The 23,878-nt window shown below is 40.4% G+C and overlaps 2 protein-coding genes across 2 annotated transcripts in view; one reads left to right on the forward strand and one right to left on the reverse strand.

Annotated features, from left to right (window-relative positions):
- LOC140210107 (uncharacterized) overlaps positions 1-5,578 on the reverse strand; it is a 40,208-nt gene extending 34,630 nt beyond the window's left edge. The window contains exon 1 of the mRNA XM_072278946.1: positions 5,461-5,578. Within this exon, the coding sequence (XP_072135047.1) occupies positions 5,461-5,565 (105 nt within the window). The 5' untranslated portion in view covers positions 5,566-5,578. The remainder of the gene's footprint in view (positions 1-5,460) is intronic.
- Positions 5,579-18,564: 12,986 nt separating this feature from the next.
- Positions 18,565-23,878, forward strand: part of LOC140209416 (acidic mammalian chitinase-like) — a 56,267-nt gene continuing 50,953 nt past the window's right edge. The window contains exons 1-2 of the mRNA XM_072277662.1: positions 18,565-18,605; positions 22,499-22,592. Coding sequence (XP_072133763.1) covers positions 22,568-22,592 — 25 coding nt within the window. The 5' untranslated portion in view covers positions 18,565-18,605; positions 22,499-22,567. The remainder of the gene's footprint in view (positions 18,606-22,498; positions 22,593-23,878) is intronic.

The raw sequence follows: 23,878 nt of genomic DNA on the forward strand, positions 1-23,878 counted from the left end.
AAACTTGGGTTGTTTTCTCTAGAGCATCGGAGGCTGAGGGGAAATCAGATAGAGGTTTATAAGATTATGTCAGGCATAGGTAGAGTGAATAGAGAGCGTCTGGTTTCCCAGGGTTGAAATCTCATGCGATGAAGGTGAGATGGGGTAGGTTCAAGGGGAATATGAGGGGCAAGTTTTTTTACTCTGAGCATCATGGATGCCTGGAATGCACCCCCTGGTATGATGGTAGAGGAAAATACGTTAGAGGCTTTCAAGAGACGTTTGGATAGGCACATGGTTATAATAAGGATGGAGGGATAAGGACATGGTGTAGGTGGGGGATTGGCGTTTGGATGTTTTTGATTTGCTTTTTAGCTGGTTTAGCACCACACTGTAGGCTGAATGGCCTGTCCCTGTGCTGTATTATGTTCTATGTCATAAATATTAAATAGACATACATCAATACATCTAATTGTCATTGATTAATAAACAAGTATGTTTTTGTGTTATTTATTTAATTGGGTTCTCTTTATCTAGTTTTAGGACTTACATGAAGATCTGATAATACTTTAGGTCATATTTATGCAGAAATAGAGAAAATTCTACAGGGCTCACAAAATTTCTAGCACCACTGTACATCGAAACATACATGCCGTTTCCATTAAAAACCATTCTTGTTAACAACAAAAATGTGTCACTTGCGTAAACAACCAATACAATGCAAGGATGTACCGGGGGCAGCCCACAAGTGTCACCACACGTTCCAGCTCCAACAAAGCATGCCCATAATACTCAGCAGAACAAGACAAACACAACAAAAAAGGTCAAAACAAGACCTTTCTTCCCCCACCCAATCACACAGACAGGTCTCTAACCCCAGGACAAGTCTCCAGAGTTCTTGGACCTTGGACTCTCGGACTGGTTTATTCTCCTAACCAAACTTTGTCAACAATGCTCACTTTGAAGCTATACCCATCATGCATCAGTTTGTCTCCCCAAATCCATCTGTCCATCGTCCTCACCAGGTTCCACCTATCAGGTCAGCCCTTGTGTCACCCTCCCCCTCACCTCTTCACACCAGCTATCTCCCTTTTACATTCTCAGTCTCAATGGACCAACCCTCTGCTTCCAAAGCCTGGCCGACCCAGAGGTTTATAATCTTGCTCCAGATTACAGCAGTCCTTCAAATCTCCTTAGGAGCTTGAGCGAAGAACTGGTATGATATCTAAAACTTTGACAAACTTCTATAGACGTGTGGTGGAGAGTGTATCCCAGCCTGGTACGGAAACACCAATGCCCTTAAAAAGAAAATCATACAAAAGTATCCATCATGGGTAAAGCCCTCCCCGCCAATAAGAACATTACAATTGTTGTCACAGGAAAGCATCATCCATCATCAGGGACGCCAGCCACACAGGTCATGCTCTCTTCTTGCTGCCACCATCAGGAAGGTGGTACAGGAGCCTCCGTATTTGCAGTTTGTTGTCTTTTGAACAATGGTTGAATGCCCAGTCAGTGCTGTCTTTCACTGATTCTATTATGGCTATCATTCTATTATGGATTTTTTTGAGAATGCCTGCAAGAAAATGAATCTCATGGTTGTAAGTGGTGACATGTATGTACTCAGATCATAGATTTACATTGAACTTTGGACTTCTCTATGATTGGATGACCAACACAATATGTGATTATTTCAATATCAATTATATTAATTGATGGCTAAAGACATAGAACAACGAAGAGTACAACAGAGAAATAGGCCATTTGGCTCACAACATTGTGCCGAACCAGATAAAAAGCAAATCAAAACACACAAACACAAATCTCTCCTACCGACACAATATCCATATCCCTCCATCTTCCTTACATCCAAGTGTCTATCCAAACGTCTCTTAAAAGCCTCTAATGTATTTGCCTCTACCACCATACCAGGTAGCACATTCCAAGCATCCACCACTCTGTGAGTAAAAAACTTAGCCCTCACATCCCCTCTGAAACCACCCCATCTCATCTGTAATGCATGCCCTCTGGAACTAGACATTTCTACCCTGGGAAAAAGATACTCCCTGTCTACTCCATCTATGCCTCTCAATCTCGTAAACCTCTATCAAGTCTCTCCTCTGCCTCCATCGCTCCAGAGAAAACCACTCAAGTTTGTCCAGCCTCTTGTGTTAACACATTCCCTCTAAAACAGACGGTACCCTGGTAAACCCCTGCACCCTCTCCAAAGCCTCAACATCCTTCCTATAGTGAGGCAACCAGACCTATAAGGAATATTCCAGATGTGGCCTGACCAGTTTTATAAAGTTGGAACATTACCTCCTGACTTTTGAATTCAATGCCTCAACTAATAAAAGCAAGTATTCCATAAGTCTTCTTAACCATCTTATCGACCTGTGTAGGCCCTTAAACTACACGGCATAAGGGACTTCGAGGGGCAGGTTTTTCCACACAGCGGGCTGTGGGTAAGTGGAACAAGTTGCCAAAGCAAGTGGCAGAGATGGGTACAATTAGAGGTTAGCTTTACTTGTCACATGTACATCAAAACATACAGTGAAATGCGTTGCTTGCGTCAAATCAAGTCGGCAAGGACTGTGTTGGGGGTAGCATCTGAATGTCGCCATGCTTCCATGCCAACAGAGCATTCCTACAATTTACTAAACCTTCGTCTCCGGTGGAAACCCATGGGGCGAACACACAAACTCCTTACAGACCCCAGTGGGAATCGAACCACCATCAGTGATCACTGAGTCTGTGAAGTGTTTGCACTAACCATTTGGACAGCTACATGGATAAGCAAAATTTAGACAGGTATAAACCAAGCACAAGCAGGTGAGACTAACTAGACTAGGCACTTAGATCAGTGTGGCGAGTTGGGCCAAAACACTGGTTACTGTGTTGTACAAGTCTTTGACTTTACAATTAAGTATGGATTAAAATCTCTCCGCTATCTATCATCTCTAACTGTTTGACTGCCAGCTAATCTCAGAAATAGTTTTCTAATTTTCAGGATCTCCCAGTGGCCACACATTTTAATTCTACGTCTCATTCCCATTCTGATATGACTATCCACGGCCTCCTCTACTGTAAAGATGAAGCCACACTCAGGTTGGAGGAACAACACCTTATATTCCGTCTGGGTAGCCTCCAACCTGATGGCATGAACATTGACTTCTCAAACTTCCACTGATGCCCCACCTCCCCCTCGTACCCCATCCGATATTTATTTATATACACACACATTCTTTTTCTCTCTCTCCTTTTTCTCCCTCTGTCCCTCTCACTATACCCCTTGCCCATCCTCTGGGCTTCCCTCCTCCCCCTTTTCTTTCTCCCTAGGCCTCCTGTCCCATGATCCTCTCATATCCCTTTTGCCAATCACCTGTCCAGCTCTTGGCTCCATCCCTCCCCCTCCTGTCTTCTCCTATCATTTCAGATCTCCCCTTCCCCCTCCCCCTCCCACTTTCAAATCTCTTACTAGCTCTTCTTTCAGTTAGTCCTGACAAAGGGTCTCAGCCCGAAACATCGACTGTACCTGTTCCTAGAGATGCTGCCCGGCCTGCTGCGTTCACCAGCAACTTTTATGTGTGTTGCTTCTAATTTTGAGATGTTTTCATTGGAAAAGAGCAGTTCTGAAACTTGAGCTCTGTTTTCCCAATGACACCTGCCCTGTTTGTACTTCCAAGCATTTTGTTTCTATTTTGGAATTACACTGCAGAGCTCCCAAACGTAACTTTCATATCTCAGTGGAATTACTGCTTATTTACAATTTAAAGTGGCAGATGCAGCACTACAGAGCGGGAACACTTAGCGAGGAGAACCCTAAACCCACTCAATGGAGGATTGCTTAGTAGAATATGGTCTGCGTTGGTTGTTGATCAGATTAGACCACAGGACAACAGCAGCAGAATTAGGCCATTTGGTCATCGAGTCTGCACCATCATGGCTGATTTACTATCCCTCTCCACCCCATTCTCCAGCCTTCTCCCCATAACCTTTGACACCCATTTTAATCAAGAACCTATCAACCTCCGCTTTATATATACCCAATAATTTGGCCTCCACAGCCATCTGCGGCAATGAATTCCATAGATTCACCACTCTCTAGGTAAATAAATTCCTCCTTATCGCTGTTCTAAATGAACATCCCTCCATTTAGAGGCTACGCCCTCTGGTCCAAGACACCCCCACTATAGGAAACATCCTATCCACATCCACTTTATCCAGACCTTTCAATATTTATTAGATTTCAATGAGGCCCCCCCCCCCCCCCCTTCACTCTTCTAAACTCCAGTGAGTACAGGCCCGGAGCCATTGAATGTTCCTCATATGTTAACCCTTTCATTCCTTGGATCATTCTGGTGAACCTTCCGGACCCTCTCCAATGCCAGCACATCCCATCTTAGATAAGGAGACTAAAACTGCTCACAATACTCCAATAAAAATTGCTGGTGAACGCAGCAGGCCAGGCAGCATCTATAGGAAGAGGTACAGTTGACGTTTCAGGCCGAGACCCTTCGTCAGGACTTCAAATCTCTTACTATCTCTTCTTTCAGTTAGTCCTAACGAAGGGTCTCGGCCCGAAATGTCCACTGTACCTCTTCCTATAGATGCTGCCTGGCCTGCTGCGTTCACCAGCAATGTTTATGTGTGTTGCTTGAATTTCCAGCATCTGCAGATTTCCTCGTGTTTGCACAATACTCCAATGCCTTACGTTCTTGCTTTTGTTTTCTAGTCCTCCTAAAATTAAGGCTCATCAAGAGAGGACTATGTGTGATATTGTTTACAAAAAACAGTGGGTATGCTTCATGAGAGAAATCTCAGTCTGTGTATCAACAAACCCCTCCCACCACACCACCTGTCCTACAGCATCATGTAGTTTGGAAACAGATCTTCCCCACCCAACACCTGATACGGATTGTTCCTCCCCCTCCCGTATATACTCCGAATCCCCGCGGCTGGACCACCCGACTCCACTCCCACACCTACTCCGAGCAGCTGACCTCTAACCCTGAGGTTTTGGTCCTCAAATACCAACTCCGAGCCCCGGTTGTACCGCCCCCCCGAAACCCTATCACCCAGTTGTGGTTACGTCCCCCCCCCCACCGAATATACCCCCATCCCCCAGTTATGCCACCACGCCCACCCTACGAGGATCCCCACCCCCACCCGACCTCCGGGTTATTCACCCGCCCCCGATACATCCGTCGAAGCCCAATCGCGATTTTACCACCAACCTCGGTTCGTGACCCCGCCCCCGGCGGTTATCCCCGCCCCCCGTTACCTGCTCGGAGCCAAAGGCGACCGCCCCTCCCCTCCACCACCACCACCCCAGTTGCATCCCCATCCCTGTTCGAGACCCGTTGTGGCCCCCTTCCCCCGGTTTTATCCCCGCCTCCAGGAGCAGCCCGGAAACGCTGATCTCCAGTTTTGCACCCCGGCCCCTGGTACCCGGGGAGCCCCCTATCCCTAGGTACTTACCCCACCCCCTGGTACTTGCTCGGAGCCGCCAGCCCCGGCCGCTCCGGCCTGCAGCAGCCCATGCACCGCCATGTTCGAGTGGACCGCCATTTTAAAACAACCCATGGTGCCAAGCGGGCCGTAGCCGGGTGGCTGGCGCTCTCACTAGTCTGCGCCCTCTGTGGCGGCCGGTGGTACTGCAAGTGGGGAACGGCGAATAGTAAATAACAAGCGCCCAGCATCCTGGAAGGAATTGTTAAAGTTCATAGATTTCACTGTCTAATTACCACGTGAAAATAACACATCCAGCCCCTTATATCATTTAACAAGTAGAGTTTATTGTCGTGTGCTGCGAGGTTCAGATTCAGATTTATTTATCCATATGTACATCAAACATCCATCTCTCAGACAATCAACACTGGCGCACCTCAGGGAAGCGTGCTTAGACCACTCCCTATACCCATGTATGCATAGCTAGGCACAGCTCAAGTGCCACCTATAAATTTGCTGACGATAGAACCATTGTTGACAGAATTTTAAGACGGTGACGAGAGGGTGTACTGCAGGAACAAGGTATCTCAGCTGGTGGAGTGGTATCGCAGCAACAATCTTACACTCAACGTCAGTAAGACCAAAGTACTGATTGTGGACTTCTGAAAGGGTAAGACGAGGGAAAACACACACACCAGTCCTCATTGAGGGATCAGAGGTGAAAAGATTTCAAGTTCCTGCATGTCAATATCTCCGAGGATCTGACTTCGATACAGCTATAAGTGCAAGAAGCTAGCTGGATTCGAACCCAGGACCACTCGCCATGAAGTCTGACGCAGATGCCACTACACCACTGGCCAGTTAATTTAATTATTGAATATATATTATAATTACCATATTTCACAGTTTCTTTTTCTCTGTTATGTATTGTGTTGCACTGCTGACACAAAAGTCAACAAATTTCACAACATATGCCAGTGATAGACATTAATTTTGAAAACATACAGTGAAATGCATTGTCTGTTCCGCCACCGGCATAGCATGCCCACCATGTTCAGCAGAACAACAGCAAAACAAAGCAATACACACAAAATGCTGGAGGAACTCAGCCAGTCAGGCAGCATCTATGGAAATTAATATAGAGTTGACACTTGGGGCTGAGACCTTTCTTCAGGACACAGAAGGAAGGGGGAAGATGCCAGAATAAAAAGGTAAAGGGAGGGGTAAAGAGGGAAAAACAGGAAAACAATCCCCTTATCCTCCCTCCCACCCATGCACACAGGCCTCCAACCCCACGGCAGTTCACCAATGAGCTTCAAATCTCCAGTGGACTCATGGATTCGCAGATATCAGGCCTCCAACTTCTCTAATGGACTCGCAAACATCAGGCTTTAGCCTTTGGGCCTCAACATCCAGATTTGCAACTTTGGTCTTCGACCTTCAGGGTTTAACCTTCGGTATCAACCCTCAGACTCGCCGATGGCAGTCTAGGTACAATGCAAAAATCTGCAAATTGAACTGCATCTATGGAAGGAATAAACAATTGATGTTTCAGCCCAAGACCCTTTTCCTGAAACATTGACTGTTTACTCCCTTCCACAGATTCTGCCTGCCCTGCTGAGTTCCTCCAGCATTTTGTGTGCGTTGCTCAAGATTCCTAGCATCTGTAGAATATCTTGTGTTTATGAAGAATCAGAATTATTATCACTGGCATACAATACTATGCAAAAGTCTTAGACATAATATGTTAACATGGAGCGAAGAGCAAGTTTGTAAACCTGATGTGAACAGATGGCAGAGAAGGAGCGCCAGGGGCAGGGTATGGTGCAGGTGCAGACACACCCAGCCCTGAGACACCAGGCTAGGTCACTTGATTCCAAACAATTAGTTTATTGATCATTACAGAATGCCTCTCTGGTGCTTCCCACTCCCTCCCATCTCTCTTCCCCTTTTCCCAACCATGATACCCCTCTGCCTACCCCCTCCCACTGTCAGTCCACAATAGACACCCATATCAGAATCAGGTTTATCATCGCTCATATATGTTATGATGTTTTTTTGCGTCAGCAGAACACTGCAAAACATAAAATTACTACAGTACTGTGCAAAAGCCTTAGGCACAGACAGTATATATAGCTAGGGTGCCTAAGACATTACTTGGTACTGAGTGATGAGAGATTTGTTGTTTTGCAGCAGTGATACAGTGCAAAGGCATAAATTACTATAACTTACAAAATAAGTAAGTAATGGGAAAAAGGGAATAACTGGGCAATGTTCACAGTTTCATGGAACCTTCAAAATTCTCTTGGCGGAAGAAAAGAAGCCATACTTCAGTTGTTGAGTATGCGTCTTCAGGTTCCTGTATCTCCTCTGCAATGGCCAATACAAGAAGAGGGCATTCTTGAGGCACCATCTTTGAAATTGACCTTGATGGTAGGGAAGGTTGTATGCATGATGGAGCAGGCTGGGTCTGCAACCTTCTACAGCCTCTGCAGCCTTCTACAGCCTCTGCAGCCTCTTGCAATCCTATGCATTGGAGCCTCCATAACAGGCTGTGTTACAACCAGTCAGAATGCTCTCCACTGTACTTCTATAGAAACATAATCTCCGAATCAAAATGCAAACCATTATCATATTTTCTGGGAATGCCCCGTTATCAAAGACTATTGGAGTGGGATACAAAATGCCCTACAAGACATCTTTAAATGTGGAACACCCTTAGAAAGTAAGGCCATATATTTTGGGTATATACCTCAAAAATGTTTGAAAAGAGATAAATATTTAATGAATATACCACTGGTGGCTGGTAAAAAGACCCTTACCAGGAAATGGTTATCACAGGAGAGCCCAACTTTAAACGCATGGATGGAAATTACAATGGACATTTACAAAATGGAGAAGATAACAGCGTCTGTTAATCATAAGTTGGAACAATTTGATTCATACTGTGAAAAGTGGTTTAACTACATAACACCTCATAGGCCTGATTTTATTCTCACAAGTCAATGAATATATTGTAAAAAAAAATCACTCCCTACTCTGTACATAGTTTTCTTCTTTCGATTGTTCTTTCTTTCCTCTCCTTTCTATAAGTGTATACCTCAGATAAATATTATGTGGTGATTTGTGACAAATATGACTATATATGTACAGCATCTGAAATACATCTTATGGAAAGTTTTGTTTGATGATGAGCTTCAATAAAAAAATAAATTACAAAAAAAAAAATAATCTCCTCAAACTCCTAATGACATATAGCTGCTGGTGTGCCTTCTTTATGATTGTTGGGATTAGGATAGATCCTCTGAGATGCCGATGCCCAGGAACTTGAAGCTGCTCACCCTTTCCACTGCTGACCCACTTCTCCTTCCCAAAGTCCACAATCAATTACTTAGCCTTGCTAGCTTTGATGTGAGATTATTATGACACAGCTCCACCAACCAATCTATCTCACTCTTTCAAGCCTTCTCATCATGAGAACTTGCTGTGCATGTCCTGGTATTGGTGACAGTAACGCACACAAAACGCCGGAGGAACTTGGCAGGTCAGGCTGCATCTATGGAAATGAACAATCTGTTGGCTTTTTGGGCTAAGACCCTTCTTCAGGACTGGAAAGGAGGGGGGAAGATGCCGTTATAAAGAGGTGGGGGAAGGTGAAGGAGGACGACCTAGAAGGTGATAGGTGAAGTCAGATGGGTAGGAAAGGTAAAGGGCTGGAGATGAAGAAATCTGATCAGAGAGGAGAATGGACCATGGGAGGAAGGGAAGGAGAGGGACACCAGGAGGAGGTGATAGGCAGATGAGAAAAATAGGTAAGAGGCCAGAGTGGGCGATAGAAGAAGAGGGAAGGGGCAGGAAAAAATTACAGGAAGGAAAAATCAATATTCATGCCTTCAGGTTGGAGGCTGCCTAGAGAGAATATGAGGTGTTGCTCCTCCACCCTTAGAGTGGCCTCATCAAGGCAAAAGAGGAGTGACCAGGATTGAGTGGCAAATTAATTAAAATAGAATTGGACACTGGCTCAGCTGTTTCAGTTCCACAAAAGGAGTTTGAACAGCAATTCAAAGATACCACTCAACTATTTCCAAAGCAGTTCATTCCATATACATACCGCTCTGTGTCGGGGAAAAATTACTCCTCAGGTCCTCTTTAAACCCTTCCATTCTCATAAGTTTGACTTCTAGTCTAGTTACCCCTATCCTGGAAATGAGACTGTGACCATTCATTTTACTTGTGCCTCTTGTGATTTTATAAACCACCTTTAAGTCTTGAATAGACTTATAAATATTAATTTTTAGTCTCTCAGTCTAACTCATCATGTCCCTTGGATGATATTTATCCACCTGCACTGAACCTTCTTTATGACTGTAACACTTGTATTTTTTTCCTTTTCTACGACCTCAATGTACTTATTTATGAAATTATCTATCTGGATCTCATGCAGAGTCTTGTTGCATGTGACAATCATCATCAGGTGCCATGTCCAGTTTGAGCTTTGACTGCCATGGCCCACACACTCCTGTTTTCGGTCAAGTGGATCAATTCATTGGTATTTATTTCCAGTTCTCTGGCTGCTGTCTCCATCATCATTTGTCTTTGTCTTCCTCTTGCTTTCTTCCCTTCAATCTTTCCCATAATTACAGTGCATTCTAACTCCTCTTTCCTAATCACATGTCCAATGAAGTTACGTTGCCTTTTCACAATCTCATACATTATTTCTCTTTTCGTGTTTGCTCTGTTCATGGCATCCTCATCAGATATTCATTTCATCCATGATATTCTTTGCATCCTCCTCAAAAACCACATTTTGCTGCTTCAATTCATTTCCTCACATTACTAGATATTGTCCAACATTCTGAGCCATACAACATAACTGGATAAATGTAACAACAATTAATTTATTAATTAAGGTCACCTCTTATCCTCCATTGCAAAGAAAACAACTAGCCTTTTCGACGTCTCATTAAAACTCAATCCTCCTCCCCTCCCCTTTTCTGCTCTCTAGCCTAACCAATAATTTGTTCAACTGTAATGTGGCATCACAACTCCCATATTCAATGTCTCAGCCAACAAAGGCAAGCATAACATATGCTTTCATCACTGTCTACTTTTGTCAATACTTCAGGGAACTATGGACTAATAACTTTAAGTCTATTCAACAAAGCTTCTCAGGGTCCAGCCGTTTACTGTATGTGCAGGCCTGGTTAGAATTTGTAATTGCATCATTTCACAATTGCTGTTGATTCATTATTGTCACATGTACAGTGAAAATCTTATCTTGCACACTGTTCAGTTAGATTAATTCATTACATAACACATTGAAGTAGAACAAAGTAAAACAACAGAATACAGAATAAAGTATAATAGCTAAAGGGAAAGTGCAGTGCAGTTAGACAATAGGATGTTAAGGTCATAATCAAATCAAATTCAAGTTTAACTATCATTCAACCATGCATGAATACATTCGAATGAAACAGTGTTCCTCTGAGGCCAAGGTACAGAACATGTACAGCACATTCAAAATAGCAAGCATAAAAACAGTCATGTAAAAAGAAATACATATGAAGTGGATCATGAAGTCAAGAGTCTAACTTATAATTATTTGTCTTAAGTTAAGTTTCATTTACAATTCTCTTCCATTCCCCAGTTGATTTATACCTTGTAAACTTCACCGTCCAACATACCACCAGATTTGGTGAAATCTGTAAACTGATATTCTCTTGTCAAACCATCAATATGTATGACAAACAATAAAGGACCCAGTACTAATCCTGTGATATACCACTGGTTAAAGTCTCAAGTCTGAAAAGAACCCTCTACCATCATAAAGGCAAATTTATATCCAATTTACTTTCTCACCCTGGATCCCATGCACTTTAATCTTCCAGACCAGCCTACAATGCAAGATCTTACTGAAGTACATGTGGACAACATCCACTAGCCTATCTTTCTCAGTCCTTTTGATCATCTTAAAAATATTGTTTTGTGAAATGTGTGAGCTTTTGACATCAAATTAAGTTATTATCAATTTTTAGAGAACTTAGCGGACCATTAAGCATCCTTATATGTGGTAAGGTATAAATGTTTGTTCAGACTGAAACCATTCTGTTCAGGAATTGTTGTTTTTAACTCTTTGGCAAACACTATTGCCTGACAGAAAATGAGATGTTGTTCCTTGATCTTCATTTGAGTAGTGTACAGGCCAAAGTCAGAAAGAAGTTGAAAAAGGAAGGTAACTATTTCTGGAAGTTTGATCACTTTTGTGAACTGAGTAGGGGACTATATCTCTGGGTTTTTTTTTGAAAGTGATGGAAATTACATTCCAATATAAGAACAGTTTAGTGTGGCAAATGAGGGTGCTAAAGTTTAAGGAAGAAATTACCAGTTGTTTGGAAATAATTATTAAATTTGTTACCTATCAGAGAAATTGACTATATGACAGGCTTTACTCTAAAGTAGTTTGATCTATGATTTAAAAGCAAAAGCTATCTTATATTCCAGTATCCTTGGTGGATAATGCGTTCATGTTCCTGTCACAAACTTAGATATTGTGGATTATAAAACCATTTTTCGTTAAGCTGAATGCTGGCAAGTAATTCTAATGGGTTTGGGGGTCAATATATATAAACTGTGTATAATTTATTCCTGTCAGTGAAATCAGATCAGTGCTTATGTTCTAGGGTTATATGGAAACACTTTAAGGTTCCAGTGGTGCCACAGTAATCTCATCTGGATCAAGCAAAAAGCGGCAAAGGCTCAGTGCATCAAAACATTGGAACAATGTTTGGACTGTTTGGTTAGTATGTTTTAAGAATATATCTGTAAAAATATTGAACAAAAGACATCATCTAAATTTAAATTCTGTCGCAGCTTAAATATTTGTTAATTGTTCTTTGCTCCAATAAATTAAGTGACAGGGTAAGTTAATGCAACAATTATATGTTTGGTCTATGCTACCAAACACATTAGCTGGATATACAGTATGAGAAGTCCTGTTTTGTTAAAGACGGTTGGTCATCCTTTTGTGAGTTAGCTATCTATGGTCAGCATTTGGAGAAACAATATGTGCATGTTTAGAACGTATGGGTTTCTAATGTTATTTTCAGACTGCAGCTATTATTGATATTGTCAGCAAAGGCACTATTTGTTGCCTGTTACCCTCCCCAGAGGAGGAAGGAGTCAAGGGCAGCAAGGATGAAGGGCAACCCAACAGTTACCCCTTTCTGACATTATCCTGGAAAGACCAGGCTCCCTACATAACTCCAGAAGAATTGTAAAATGGGGAACAAAGTTAGGGAGTTAAAGGTGCCTGGAAGAACCGTCAAGTTTCCAGAGACTGTAAAAGGAGCTTTAAATGGTTATTTCTACCTAACAGGAGAGAGAAAAAGAAATCAATGGTTGCTTTAAATGCTGAGAAAAATAACATTATGCCATTGAATTTAGAGGCAACATTGTTTCGTTAGCATTAAAAGATTTTATAGATACAGTATACTGTAAACTGAAACAGAAATATTACAGCTTCTTAAGTAGATATAGAACTATTGATTTCATTTGATTTGGATTTCATTTTCCTACAGATTAATTTAATTCCATTACCTTTGATATAAATTTCCATTCATTTTCCACATACTTAATAACTACCACTTAGAAGACATTAATTATAGCAACAGATTCTTTAAAATATTTGCTATTAGCTCACCCTATGAAATAGAGTGTGCAGCATTTTAATACACAAATTGTGCATCACATTTTACACATGTTTTAACATGGTAGTAACTATTTCTCGTTCATTCATTGAGAACTTGCTGAAACACTGAATAATAAATAGGTTTATTATTATCACATGTACCAAAGAGCAGTGAGAGGCTTGAATACATACTGTTCATACAGATTAATTCATTACAACAGTACATTAGCAGAATGCAGAATAAAGTGTTATAGCTACAGAAAAAGTGCAGTGCATGTAGATAATAAGGTACAAAGTCATAACAAGATAGATCGTGAGGTCAAGTGTCCATCTTATCAATGAATGGTAAAGTGGATAGCTTTGAGATAATGAATGGATAGTATTGCAGAGCACAGTCAAGAACGTATGGGTGTTTATGTATTTATTAAATGTGGAATTTAGAAATGTGATGAGAACAATAACTGAATAAAGACTGAATAGTTTGAACAAACGTGATTGTGGTAGATCTGAACTGTGATGGATGGAGTGTCAATTTGAATCGTGTGGAGTTACTTGGAGCTGGAAACTTTTGTGTTTCGTTTGTCCAGATCTGTCTAAATGAGTCTGGAAGTTTTCATCAATACGGTTCAAAAGCAGAAGGAAAACCGGAAGTATTTTGGCTGTACAAGGTAAAAGAGCAACAAAAGACCTATCAGATACAGGAGCAGAGCTGGCATTGATAGGCATTGCTGAAAGATGAGTGGCAGTGAATTAAACAGAACTCCAGAGCACAAAAAATCTGAATGATAGCAGAAAATGCTAGAAATGCTCACCTAGGTCATGCAGAATCTCTATTAAAAATAGACTTATATTTCTGTTTAATGACTTTTCATAAGAACTTGTCAAATCTTTACTCATGACCGGGAATGTTTCTTAAGCCTGGGAAATTCCTGAGACTTCACTGCAATCACATTATTTTAATGTAGTGAATTACGATAGTTGGTGACTTAAAACCCTTCTACATAGAATTGTAATTCAAATTAGAGTATTGAAATAAACAATGTCGTCATTAGTTCATGTAAGCAGCAGTGTCATTCATGTGTCTCCACATTTCCTATTTTATTTAATTTTCCTTATAATTTTTCTCTCAAGAAATGAAAAACTCAAATAATTCTACCTCTTAAAGATGGAGGTATCAGCTAAGGAACAACCAACAACTATCCAAATTTCCACAACTTGGTTCTCATCCTCGAGAATAAATATTTTGTGTAAATGGCTCCAATTTTCTTTTGGAGAGTTCCTTTCAAACAGTTGGTTACTTCTTCTAATCTTTCTTCCCTTCGCTCAGCATCCATTAAGCTGTTTTTGTAGCTTTGCATTCTAAATGAAAAATATAAATAAAATACATTTTCTGATTATTTTTTTCTTTTTTTCTAATAGGATTCATCATATTATCTCAATTGCAACTGGGTAAGTCATAACATTGATGGAAAATGTAAGACTTACTACTACTTATCTTCGTATCTCAATAGTCCGTTTTCCCAAAATGTGGTGAATGAGGAAACTCAACTCATCAGAATTTGCACTGTGAATTGTATTTAAATTTTTTAGGGAACATTTTAAAAATTTGAGTATTTTTTGAAAACTAATTTTATTTCTTTCATCAAAAATTAAGTAACTATATTTTAGAAAAGTAAGTTTTGATAAGATTTTATCTATTTGCCATGGAAAATACTGACTTGCTCTAAATACTTATATTTTTGCTTTCAACTGCTTAAATATTATATTGAATGTTCTTCAAAAAATAATTGACATATTTGATCAAAATATATTTCTATTTTAGGCAATAATTTTATGCTTATCTGTTATTTCTCAAACTGGGCACAGTACAGACCTGGAATTGGACGTTACCTTCCTAACCAAATTGATCCTTTTCTATGCACCCATCTGATTTATGCATTTGCCAGCATGAATACAAACCATAAACTGACTACTTAAGAATGGAATGATGAAGTTCTTTACAAATCCTTCAATGATCTGAAAGTAAAGTGAGTAAAAATACATTCCTCATAAATTTTTTCTCCTACACTGAATTTTATCTTTTATATCCTTCTTAAATTCTTTCTCATGTGTTTAAAGTACGGATAAAAATATTGCTTATTGTAGAGGATATTACCAACATTTCTGGTTTTCAAAAATGAGTGTTCCTAGTTTTGCATGGATTTGAAGTGTTGTCCGAAGGTTATCCCTGGATCTTCACGAGAATGATCCCAAGAATGAAAAGGCTAATGCATGAGGAACGTTTGATAGCTTTTGGCCTGTACTGGCTGGAGTTTAGAAGAATGATGGAGTTTTTTTAAAGTGTAGACGTTTTCGTGTTGTATAGTTCATTTCTGCAATTTGGGTCAAGGTCAGGGAACAAAACTGCACATTAAGTGCGAAGATTTTAGATTGTGAATGGCAAAGTGAACTTTTCCTTCATTACTTTGCTTATGATTAAGTTGAAGTGATGGTGAAGTAGATTGGATTTGTTCAGAATGACAGATGAAATCTTGTCAGAGTATGGTCTTTTCTGTATCCAATGAACTCAAGCAGCATGGATGTGCGTGTAGAATACTAACAGAATGGAGGGACCATCAGTGATTACCAAGGTAAATCATTATCTTCACACTTCACACTACAAATCGTTGAACCTTTTACTCACATGCTGGACTCTGCAGTCACTCTCAGAGAAGTTCATGGAGTCATTTTGATGTCTATGAATGTCTTATGCTGATGTGGCGGGAACTTGATGCTTTGACCTGAACTATTGATTGTAGAATGGCACAGCTGCATCTACGGTAGGTTGTCTCTGCTAGTTAGCCTTCCTGTAGTTTTGTGTTAATAGCTTCAGGTCAACATCTCATTTTAAACAATCTCTGTCAGTAGGCAGCAAGTCGTAGGCTGCATTCTGAAAGTCACAAGTAACACTTGTACCACAAAGTTCCAGGTATGATCATCACCAACAAGTGAGAATCTAAGCATATCCCAAATAAATATAAATAATCACAAAACATTGTTCATTGAAAGTTTAGAAGAAAGTTGTGAATGGAAATAAATATTGGGTTGAACAAGTAGTCAGCTATATAGTTAGAATGTTGTCTGGTGAACTGTGGAACACCACAAATGTTGATAAAAGAATAAGGGCCATTTGGGTTGGCAGGTATGAGTCTGTGTGGCAGACTTTCTTACACTACAGCTTGACTATTTTATGGAACTGTTTTACCATTATTTTCATTCCAGTTTTAGTCCTCTGATATTAAGAGAAAGAAAACTCTAACATCAGCTGGACACCTCTTTGCCTTGGTGAAATCCAGCTCCTTGTTTAGTGCTGGGTGGACCTTCACACCTGGGTTTCCCAACCTTTGTTATGCCATGGACTCCTACCATTAATTGAGCCAATGACCTGTTCCTGTTTCAAACTGTTCTACGTTCACCTCTGATCTTTGTAAGTCATTTTAAATGTCTATGTTATTTTGATTAGGACAAATGTCAGGACAACAATCATTGGAGGTCATCTTTGAGTAGAGACAGCATTTAGTAAGATCCCTGCGTCAATGTTAATATAATCCCCATTGTAGAGATGCCAATGGTATGTACGTTGCCATAATTATCAACATTACCGCCACAAATAGTTTGGTTGTGTCTGATGACACTCCTAGTAAAGTAAGAAAAAGAACAATTTTAAATGCATGGGGTAAAATATTGTTCTTAGTTAAAGACTGTAGTTAAAAATGCCATTTACAATAATAGAATGAAAAATATAGTTGTAGGCAGTAAGAATAATCTTATTTTTCTGTGGAAAACCTTCAGGAGTGAGTGATTCAAAGCACAATGAACAGAGCAAGTTCATATTATTTGTAACTGAAAAATACTTCCCCCAAAGTATCTGCATTGGAGATTTTATTTAAAATAAATGTATGTCTTACTGGACTGTCAGAGAACAAATTTTCAATTGTATTGCTGCAGAGGTAATCAGTGAAAATATGTAGCCTTAAAACAATGGTATTAATCACAATATGTTATCTTTAGATTTCGTATTTCCATCATAAAAATGTTGAAAAAAATTGCTGAATACACCTTCATAGATTCTGTGGACTGGATGAAATTAAGAGTACAAAACATTTGTATTTAAATTTTACTGAATACTATCAAGCAGATAGTTTGTTTATTGGCATTTGTCATTAAACATTTTGAGAAATAGAAATCTGCAGGCATATTATTTAAACAAATTGTCATTTTTACAGTATTATTGTGAACCACAATGTAAACATGTTTGGGAGTATCGTTGGCAATATCCTACTTACTTGACTTTATAGTGACTAAAATACTATAAATCAGCTAGCATTTTAGAAAATTCCCATTGATAGTTGACTATTTCAAAGAATATATTTAATATATGTGTTCTTCATAATCTCCATAAAAATACACAACTATGAATTCTATGCTATATCCTCAGATAGTCAACCTTGTGGCAGTTATAAAGTTCAAACAACCTGAATCAACGTGTGTACATAAATAAATGTTTGCAAGGTTTTATATCTGTGAGATATCAATGATTAGGAAATTAGCTTCCTTTTTATATACTAATAATATCTTGTGGTCCAGTTATATTAATTAAAATGATAAAGATTCCGTTCTAATTCAAGTCAATAGATTTATCTTTGAAGGACTCTTCATCTCATGTTCATGATATTGCTTATTTATTTATTTTTTCCTCTTTTGTATCTGTACAGTTTGTTGAGTTTTGCACACTGGTTATTTGGAGGTTGGTTAGAATTAAATTCAGAATATGGAAAAATATCACAATGCCCGCTTTGGAAATACTACTTTTGTCGCCGCAAAATCATCCAGTCTTCTCCAACCTGAAACCTTGGCCAAGCAGCATATATGGAAAGGAGTAAGCAGTTAACATTTCGGGCCGAGACTCTTCATCAGGCTTGGAAAAAGAGATGAGAAGACAGAGCAGGAAGATGGGGGAAGGGGAGGAAGAAGTACAAGGTGGTAGGTGGTAGGTGAAACCGGGAGGGTTTCATAATGAACATTCCAGAATGTTCAACTTCTGAGAAGGGTGGTCATAAAGGATAAGGAGGTAAGGTGGCGCTGTTAGAGAGAAGTGATATCTGTCCGATAGTCACAGAGGTTAATGAGGTGGCACTGTTAGCGAGGGGTGACATCTGTCCAATAGTTAGAGAAGGTAAAGAGGTGAGGTGCCACTCTCAGTGATGGGTGACACCTGCAGAATGGGAGAGGGACTATGCACAGGACTGACGTCAGCATCCACGGAGCTTCGCCAACGACTCTCTCGGGAAACTGGACATCCAAAAGGAAGGGAGCTCAAAAGCAGATCACATCCACGCCACTCTCCCCTGCCCCGCCGCAGCTCCCGGCCCCAGAAGGCAGAAGGGGGGCGCGGCGCGGCGCAGCATGGCATGGCACAACCGGCACAGCCCGCGCCCTGATTGGCGCGGTGCGGTCACGTGCCAGTGCTCCTGGCACTGCGCAGGCGCTGCGTTTCGGCGGGGTTGTGGTTGTCCGCTGGGCAGGTGGGGTGGAAGTGGTAAGGTGGGTGCTCGTTAGTCGCTGGGGTACAGTGAGTAACGAAAGCGCCCTTCGGGAGGAACGCGTTATCCTGCGGAGTAAATAGTGACATTCATTAGAAAGCCCGAATTTTCACATCACGGAGTCAAAGGGGCAGGGGTTAGGATCGGTGAAAAGTCACCGCACGATAACGTTGCTTCAGTTCCAAAAGATGTCAGGCAGTGATGAATCCTTTCCCTGTAGTCGCGGCGGGTTGTTGAAGGTTCTCTGCCTGTCAAATATACCGTAGAACCAAGGGTCCAAAACAATTGTGGAAATAGAAGGGGACATAGTTAGTCAAGAAACAGTGTTGTTAGCGAGCCTGAAGACCGATGAAACCTTTACTCGGAATCAGAAGCAGGTTTATTATAATTGACATACGACGTGTAATTTCTTGTTTTGCGGTATCAGTACAATGCAAAGACATACATTACCATGAGTTGGAAAAAGAGTTTTTTTTAAATAATGAGGTATTGTATATCTGATGGGGGAGGGGAAGAAGCTGTTTTTAAAACATTGAGTTTGAAGTGTGGGTCTTCAGGCTCCTGTACCTCCTCCCTGATGGTAGTAATGAGAAGAGGGCATGTCCTGGATGGTGAGGGTCTTTAGTGATGTGATGCGGCAAAAACGGTCACCCTCTTGGAAAAGGTTCTAGATGGCAGGAGGGTTATGATTGTATTAGAGAGAGGAAAATTAAGAGGCATGTTTCTGCAGGGCAGGAACAATACTTAAAATTAGCTTTATTTGTCACAGTAATAATGAAACAGTGAACTGCAGTGTTTGTGTCAATGACCAACACAGTCCCAGGGTGCGCTGGGGGCAGCCGGCAAATGTTGCCATGCTTCTGGTGCCGATCACAACTTAGAAATCCTAGCCATTGTCTTTGGGAGGAAACTCACTTGATCACGGGGGAACGTACAAACTCCTTACAGACAGTGGTGGGAATTGAACCCCGATCATTGGCATAAATCACACCCTACCTGCAGTGCAACATACCATTGCAATGCACTGTTGTAATGAATTGATCTGTATCAATGGTATGTGTTAGTTTTCCACTTGGTGCATATGACGGTGATAAACCAATGTACCTATTTCTATTTAGGTATTTATTTATCTTTAGGCATTTTGGAAAGCCAAATCAAGATAGAATTTTCACATTGAATGGTCGGACCCTGGAGAGCTTTGTAGAACCAGCGGACCTTTGGAGTTCAGATACATGGCTTCATGAAAGTGGAGTCACAGGTAGAATTGGTGACCAAGGCTTTTGGCATGCTGGCTTTCAGCATTCAGGGTATAAATTATAAAACTTGCGATGTTGCGTTCCACAAGATGTTGATGAGGCTGCACTTGGAGTATTCAAAATTACCCCTGGACAGTGACCCCACCAACAAACCCAAGGCCATCATCTCCCGCACAGTTGCAGATCTCAGGAGAGATCTCCCCTCCATATCCTCCTATCTGATAAAGAGCCTCAATCCTTATCTCTTATTCAAGATCCACAACAGGACTGTCCTGGTTAGGCCCATTGTTTCTGCCTGCTCTTACCCTACTAAATTGGTCTCCTCATACCTCCATCCTCCCAGCCTGCCTCTCCTTGTCCAGTCCCTTCCCTCTACCACAGACGCTGTGTGACCAGCTGGGTTCCCTAGCACGCTATTTGTTGCTTGGACATCTTCCTATAGGAAAGATGTTATTAAACTGGAAAGAGTGTAGAAAAGATTTTCAAGGATGTTGCCAGAACTCAGAAGGACTGAAATAGGGACGGAGGTTGAACAGGCTAGAGCAGGGGTTCCCAACCTTTTTTTATACCATGGACCAATACCATTAAGCAAAGGGTCCGTGGACCCCAGGTTGGGAACCCCTGGGATAAAACATTTTTCCTTTGGAATGTAGAAAACTTAAGCGATCTTACATAGGTGTATAATAGTGCCATTGGGGGCATAGATAGGGTTTGTATGCTTGGGGAATTAAAGTGAGAGGGGAGAGATTTAATAGAAAATTCTGGGGTTTTTTTTACACAGTGTGTGGTCTGTATGTGGAATGAGCTTCCCAAGGAAGATGCTGAAGAAGCTTTAATAATAATTTTTAAAATACAGTTGGACAGGTACGTGGATAGGAAAGGTTTTGAAAGTTAGAGGTCAAATGTTGGTAAATGGGATTAGATTGGATAGGCATCTTGGTTGGCATGGACAATTGACCCAAAAGGTCTTTTTCTTTGCTGTATGACTCTGACCTGTTAATGGGCATCCCAGAGCTATGAAAGACACAAGAGACTGCAGATAGAGTCATATAGCAGTGCAGCATGGAATTAGATCCTTTAGTCCAACTCATCCATGCCATCCAAGTTATCCATTTAATCTAGTCCTGTTTGGCCTAAATCCCTTTAAACCTTTCCTATATATGTACCAGTCAAACTGCATTTTAAATACTGTTGTTATACCTGTTTCAACCACTTCCTCTGGCAGCTCATTCCATTTATGCATCACTTTCTACATGAGGAAATGACTCCTTGGGTCACTTTTAAATCTTTCACCTTTCAGCCCTCTAGTTTTTGATTCTCTTCTCCGGGAAAAGACTGCCCTTCGTAATGTTAATGATTTCTATAAAATCACCCCCTGGATAACTTCATTCCAAGGAATGAAGTGTTAACCTGCCCAACTTCTTCCTGTAACTCAGTAGCTTGTTTACCTCAAAAAGTGTGGCCTAAATTCTTGCAGCCACTGTAAAGGATCAGTGCACAAGGATGACATCCTAATTATGCCTGATGCAAATATGTTTTATTTGCATAAGGGGTACCACGATTGGCAGTTGCCTATACAATATTCAAGGTGCATTTTGATCAGGAAATCATAGTGACTGTGTCATCCTCTAAAACTAGAGTTCCTATATGTGCTGTTGGAAAATAATAGTCAATGAATTTCTTAACTTCAGCCCTTTTTTAACCAGGTGTTTAATATCTAGTTCATTATTCATTAAATGATCTGAATTAATAACCTGATTGGAGCTAGGATCACTTGGCATATTTTGAAGAGGCTTTTTGTTCAGACATTATGCTGCAAATTGAAGACATTCCCTGATATGAGAGAGTGCACTAAGATTTTCTCATTGTATCTTTAGAGAGCAGATGCATAGAGTTTGTTTGTTAAATAACAGGACATTGAGTTAGTAGGGATCAGTAAAATGGTTGAGAGAGATGTAGAACAGGGTAACGTGAGCAGAAGGAAACTGAATGCGTTCGGAGGCTCGGAAGGAGAGCTCCAAAGAATTCAAAACTTAATGTATAGAGATAACATTTTTAATAGTTGTTGGTTATTGGTACTGATTATATACAAATGCTGCAAATATCAAGGAGTGCACAAGCAGCTAATCTTATAACCATACCATTTTAATCTTTATCACAATTGTGGTTATGCTTTATTAGTGCTGGAAGCGTGGTGACACTCAGGTCGCAGAGCACAATTGATGCAACACCTTTCACTATGCTTTGATGTACATGTGACAAATCATACATATAAACATATCATTTTTGGTATTTTAATAACATTTTATTTGTGGCTTTTCACTTTTTTTCTGTGATAAATTTATATTTGTTCTTAGATATTTGAATCAATTATTACTGATCAGATAAGGTTAACTGAGAATAGGCTTCACTTTAAAGTAAAACACCAAGCAGTTAGGCAAAGGATTTAAAACAGACTAATAATACTCCCTGCACCTTTTCTAGGGGAAATAAAATACAGAGTTCTTATATGAAACTAATAACCATGTGACTATATATTGTAGGTAATGTGGAAGCATTGCATAGTTCCATCAGCAGTACAAGCATAAAGCTACAGAGACACTAATCAAAGCATGGAAACGATACTTAAACTTTTTGGTAAGTATAAGTTTTAACAATTTATTCAAAAACTGTTCAACAATATATAGGTAGACTGTTTTTAGAAACGAATTATGATTTGTCATAGAAAAGGAGACTGAACAGATCCAAAAGCATCTGTGTAACAAGAAGTAATTAATGTTTTAAATTGGCAAATAGAGAAAAACCTAGATTTCATTTGGAGAGTAGATGGGGGGTGGGGGGGAGCTTTGTAAAACTGATAACTTAGCATCCAATCTTTTGGAAATCCATAGAGATTTCTAAAATCAATAATCTTTGTGATTCCTTTTACTAAAAGCAATTTTGTTTTCAAGATTGCTTTAGGTAAACTCCCACAGTAAGATTAGAACTCAAATTCTGTTCATTATTAGTCAAGGCCTCTAGAAACTAGTCCAGTTACATATCCATATCGGCTTTTACGAGGGGTGATTGATAAGTTTGTGGCCTAAGGTAGAAGGAATCAGTTTTAGAAAACCTATCACATTTATTTTTCCTACATTTACATACTTAGTCCAGCATGCGTGGAGCATACGGATCCCTTCTTTGTAGAAGTTGGCGACCTGGACCTCCAGAAAGCGGTCCACAGCAGGAGTGATTGATAACTTTGTGGCCTAAGGTAGAAGGAGGTGAATTATTACCTTCAAACTTCCTGCATTTTCACTCAAAGAGTTGAACTGCACATGCATGCAATGAAAGCGGTACAACTCATCTCCTACCTTAGGCCATGAGCTTATCAATTGCCCCTGCTGTGGACTACCTGGAGGTCCAAGACGCTGTCATTACATGCACGTGCAGTTCAACTCTTTGAGTGATAATGCAGAAAGTTTGAAGTTAATAACTCATCTCTTTCTACCTTAGGCCACGAACCTATCAATCACCCCTGTTGTGGGCCACTTCTACAAAGAAGGGATCCATATGCTCCACGACCGCTGGACTAAGTGTGTACATGTAGGAGGGGACTATGTTGAAAAATAACTGTGCTAGGTTTTCTAAAAATGACTCCTAACTTAGGCCATGAACTTATCAATCACCCCTCATATTATTCTACAAAATAGTCGGATGCCTGGGCCTCTTCCTACAGCTCTTTAGCCTTCCATTTTTGACAGAATTTTATGTACATTTATCTTGACCATAAATTGTTTTTGTGTTTGATTTTGCTGTAAGTATCCATTTATTTTTCTGTATTTGTTTCAATTATTATTTTTTAGAATGAATTGACTGTACAAATCATGCTTTAAGATCAAAGATCAGAAGAACAGTGTGTGATTTAAAGAAGAACTCTCAAC

The sequence above is a fragment of the Mobula birostris genome, chromosome 14, assembly GCF_030028105.1.
Source record: "Mobula birostris isolate sMobBir1 chromosome 14, sMobBir1.hap1, whole genome shotgun sequence".
Taxonomy (NCBI): Eukaryota; Metazoa; Chordata; class Chondrichthyes; order Myliobatiformes; family Myliobatidae; genus Mobula; species Mobula birostris.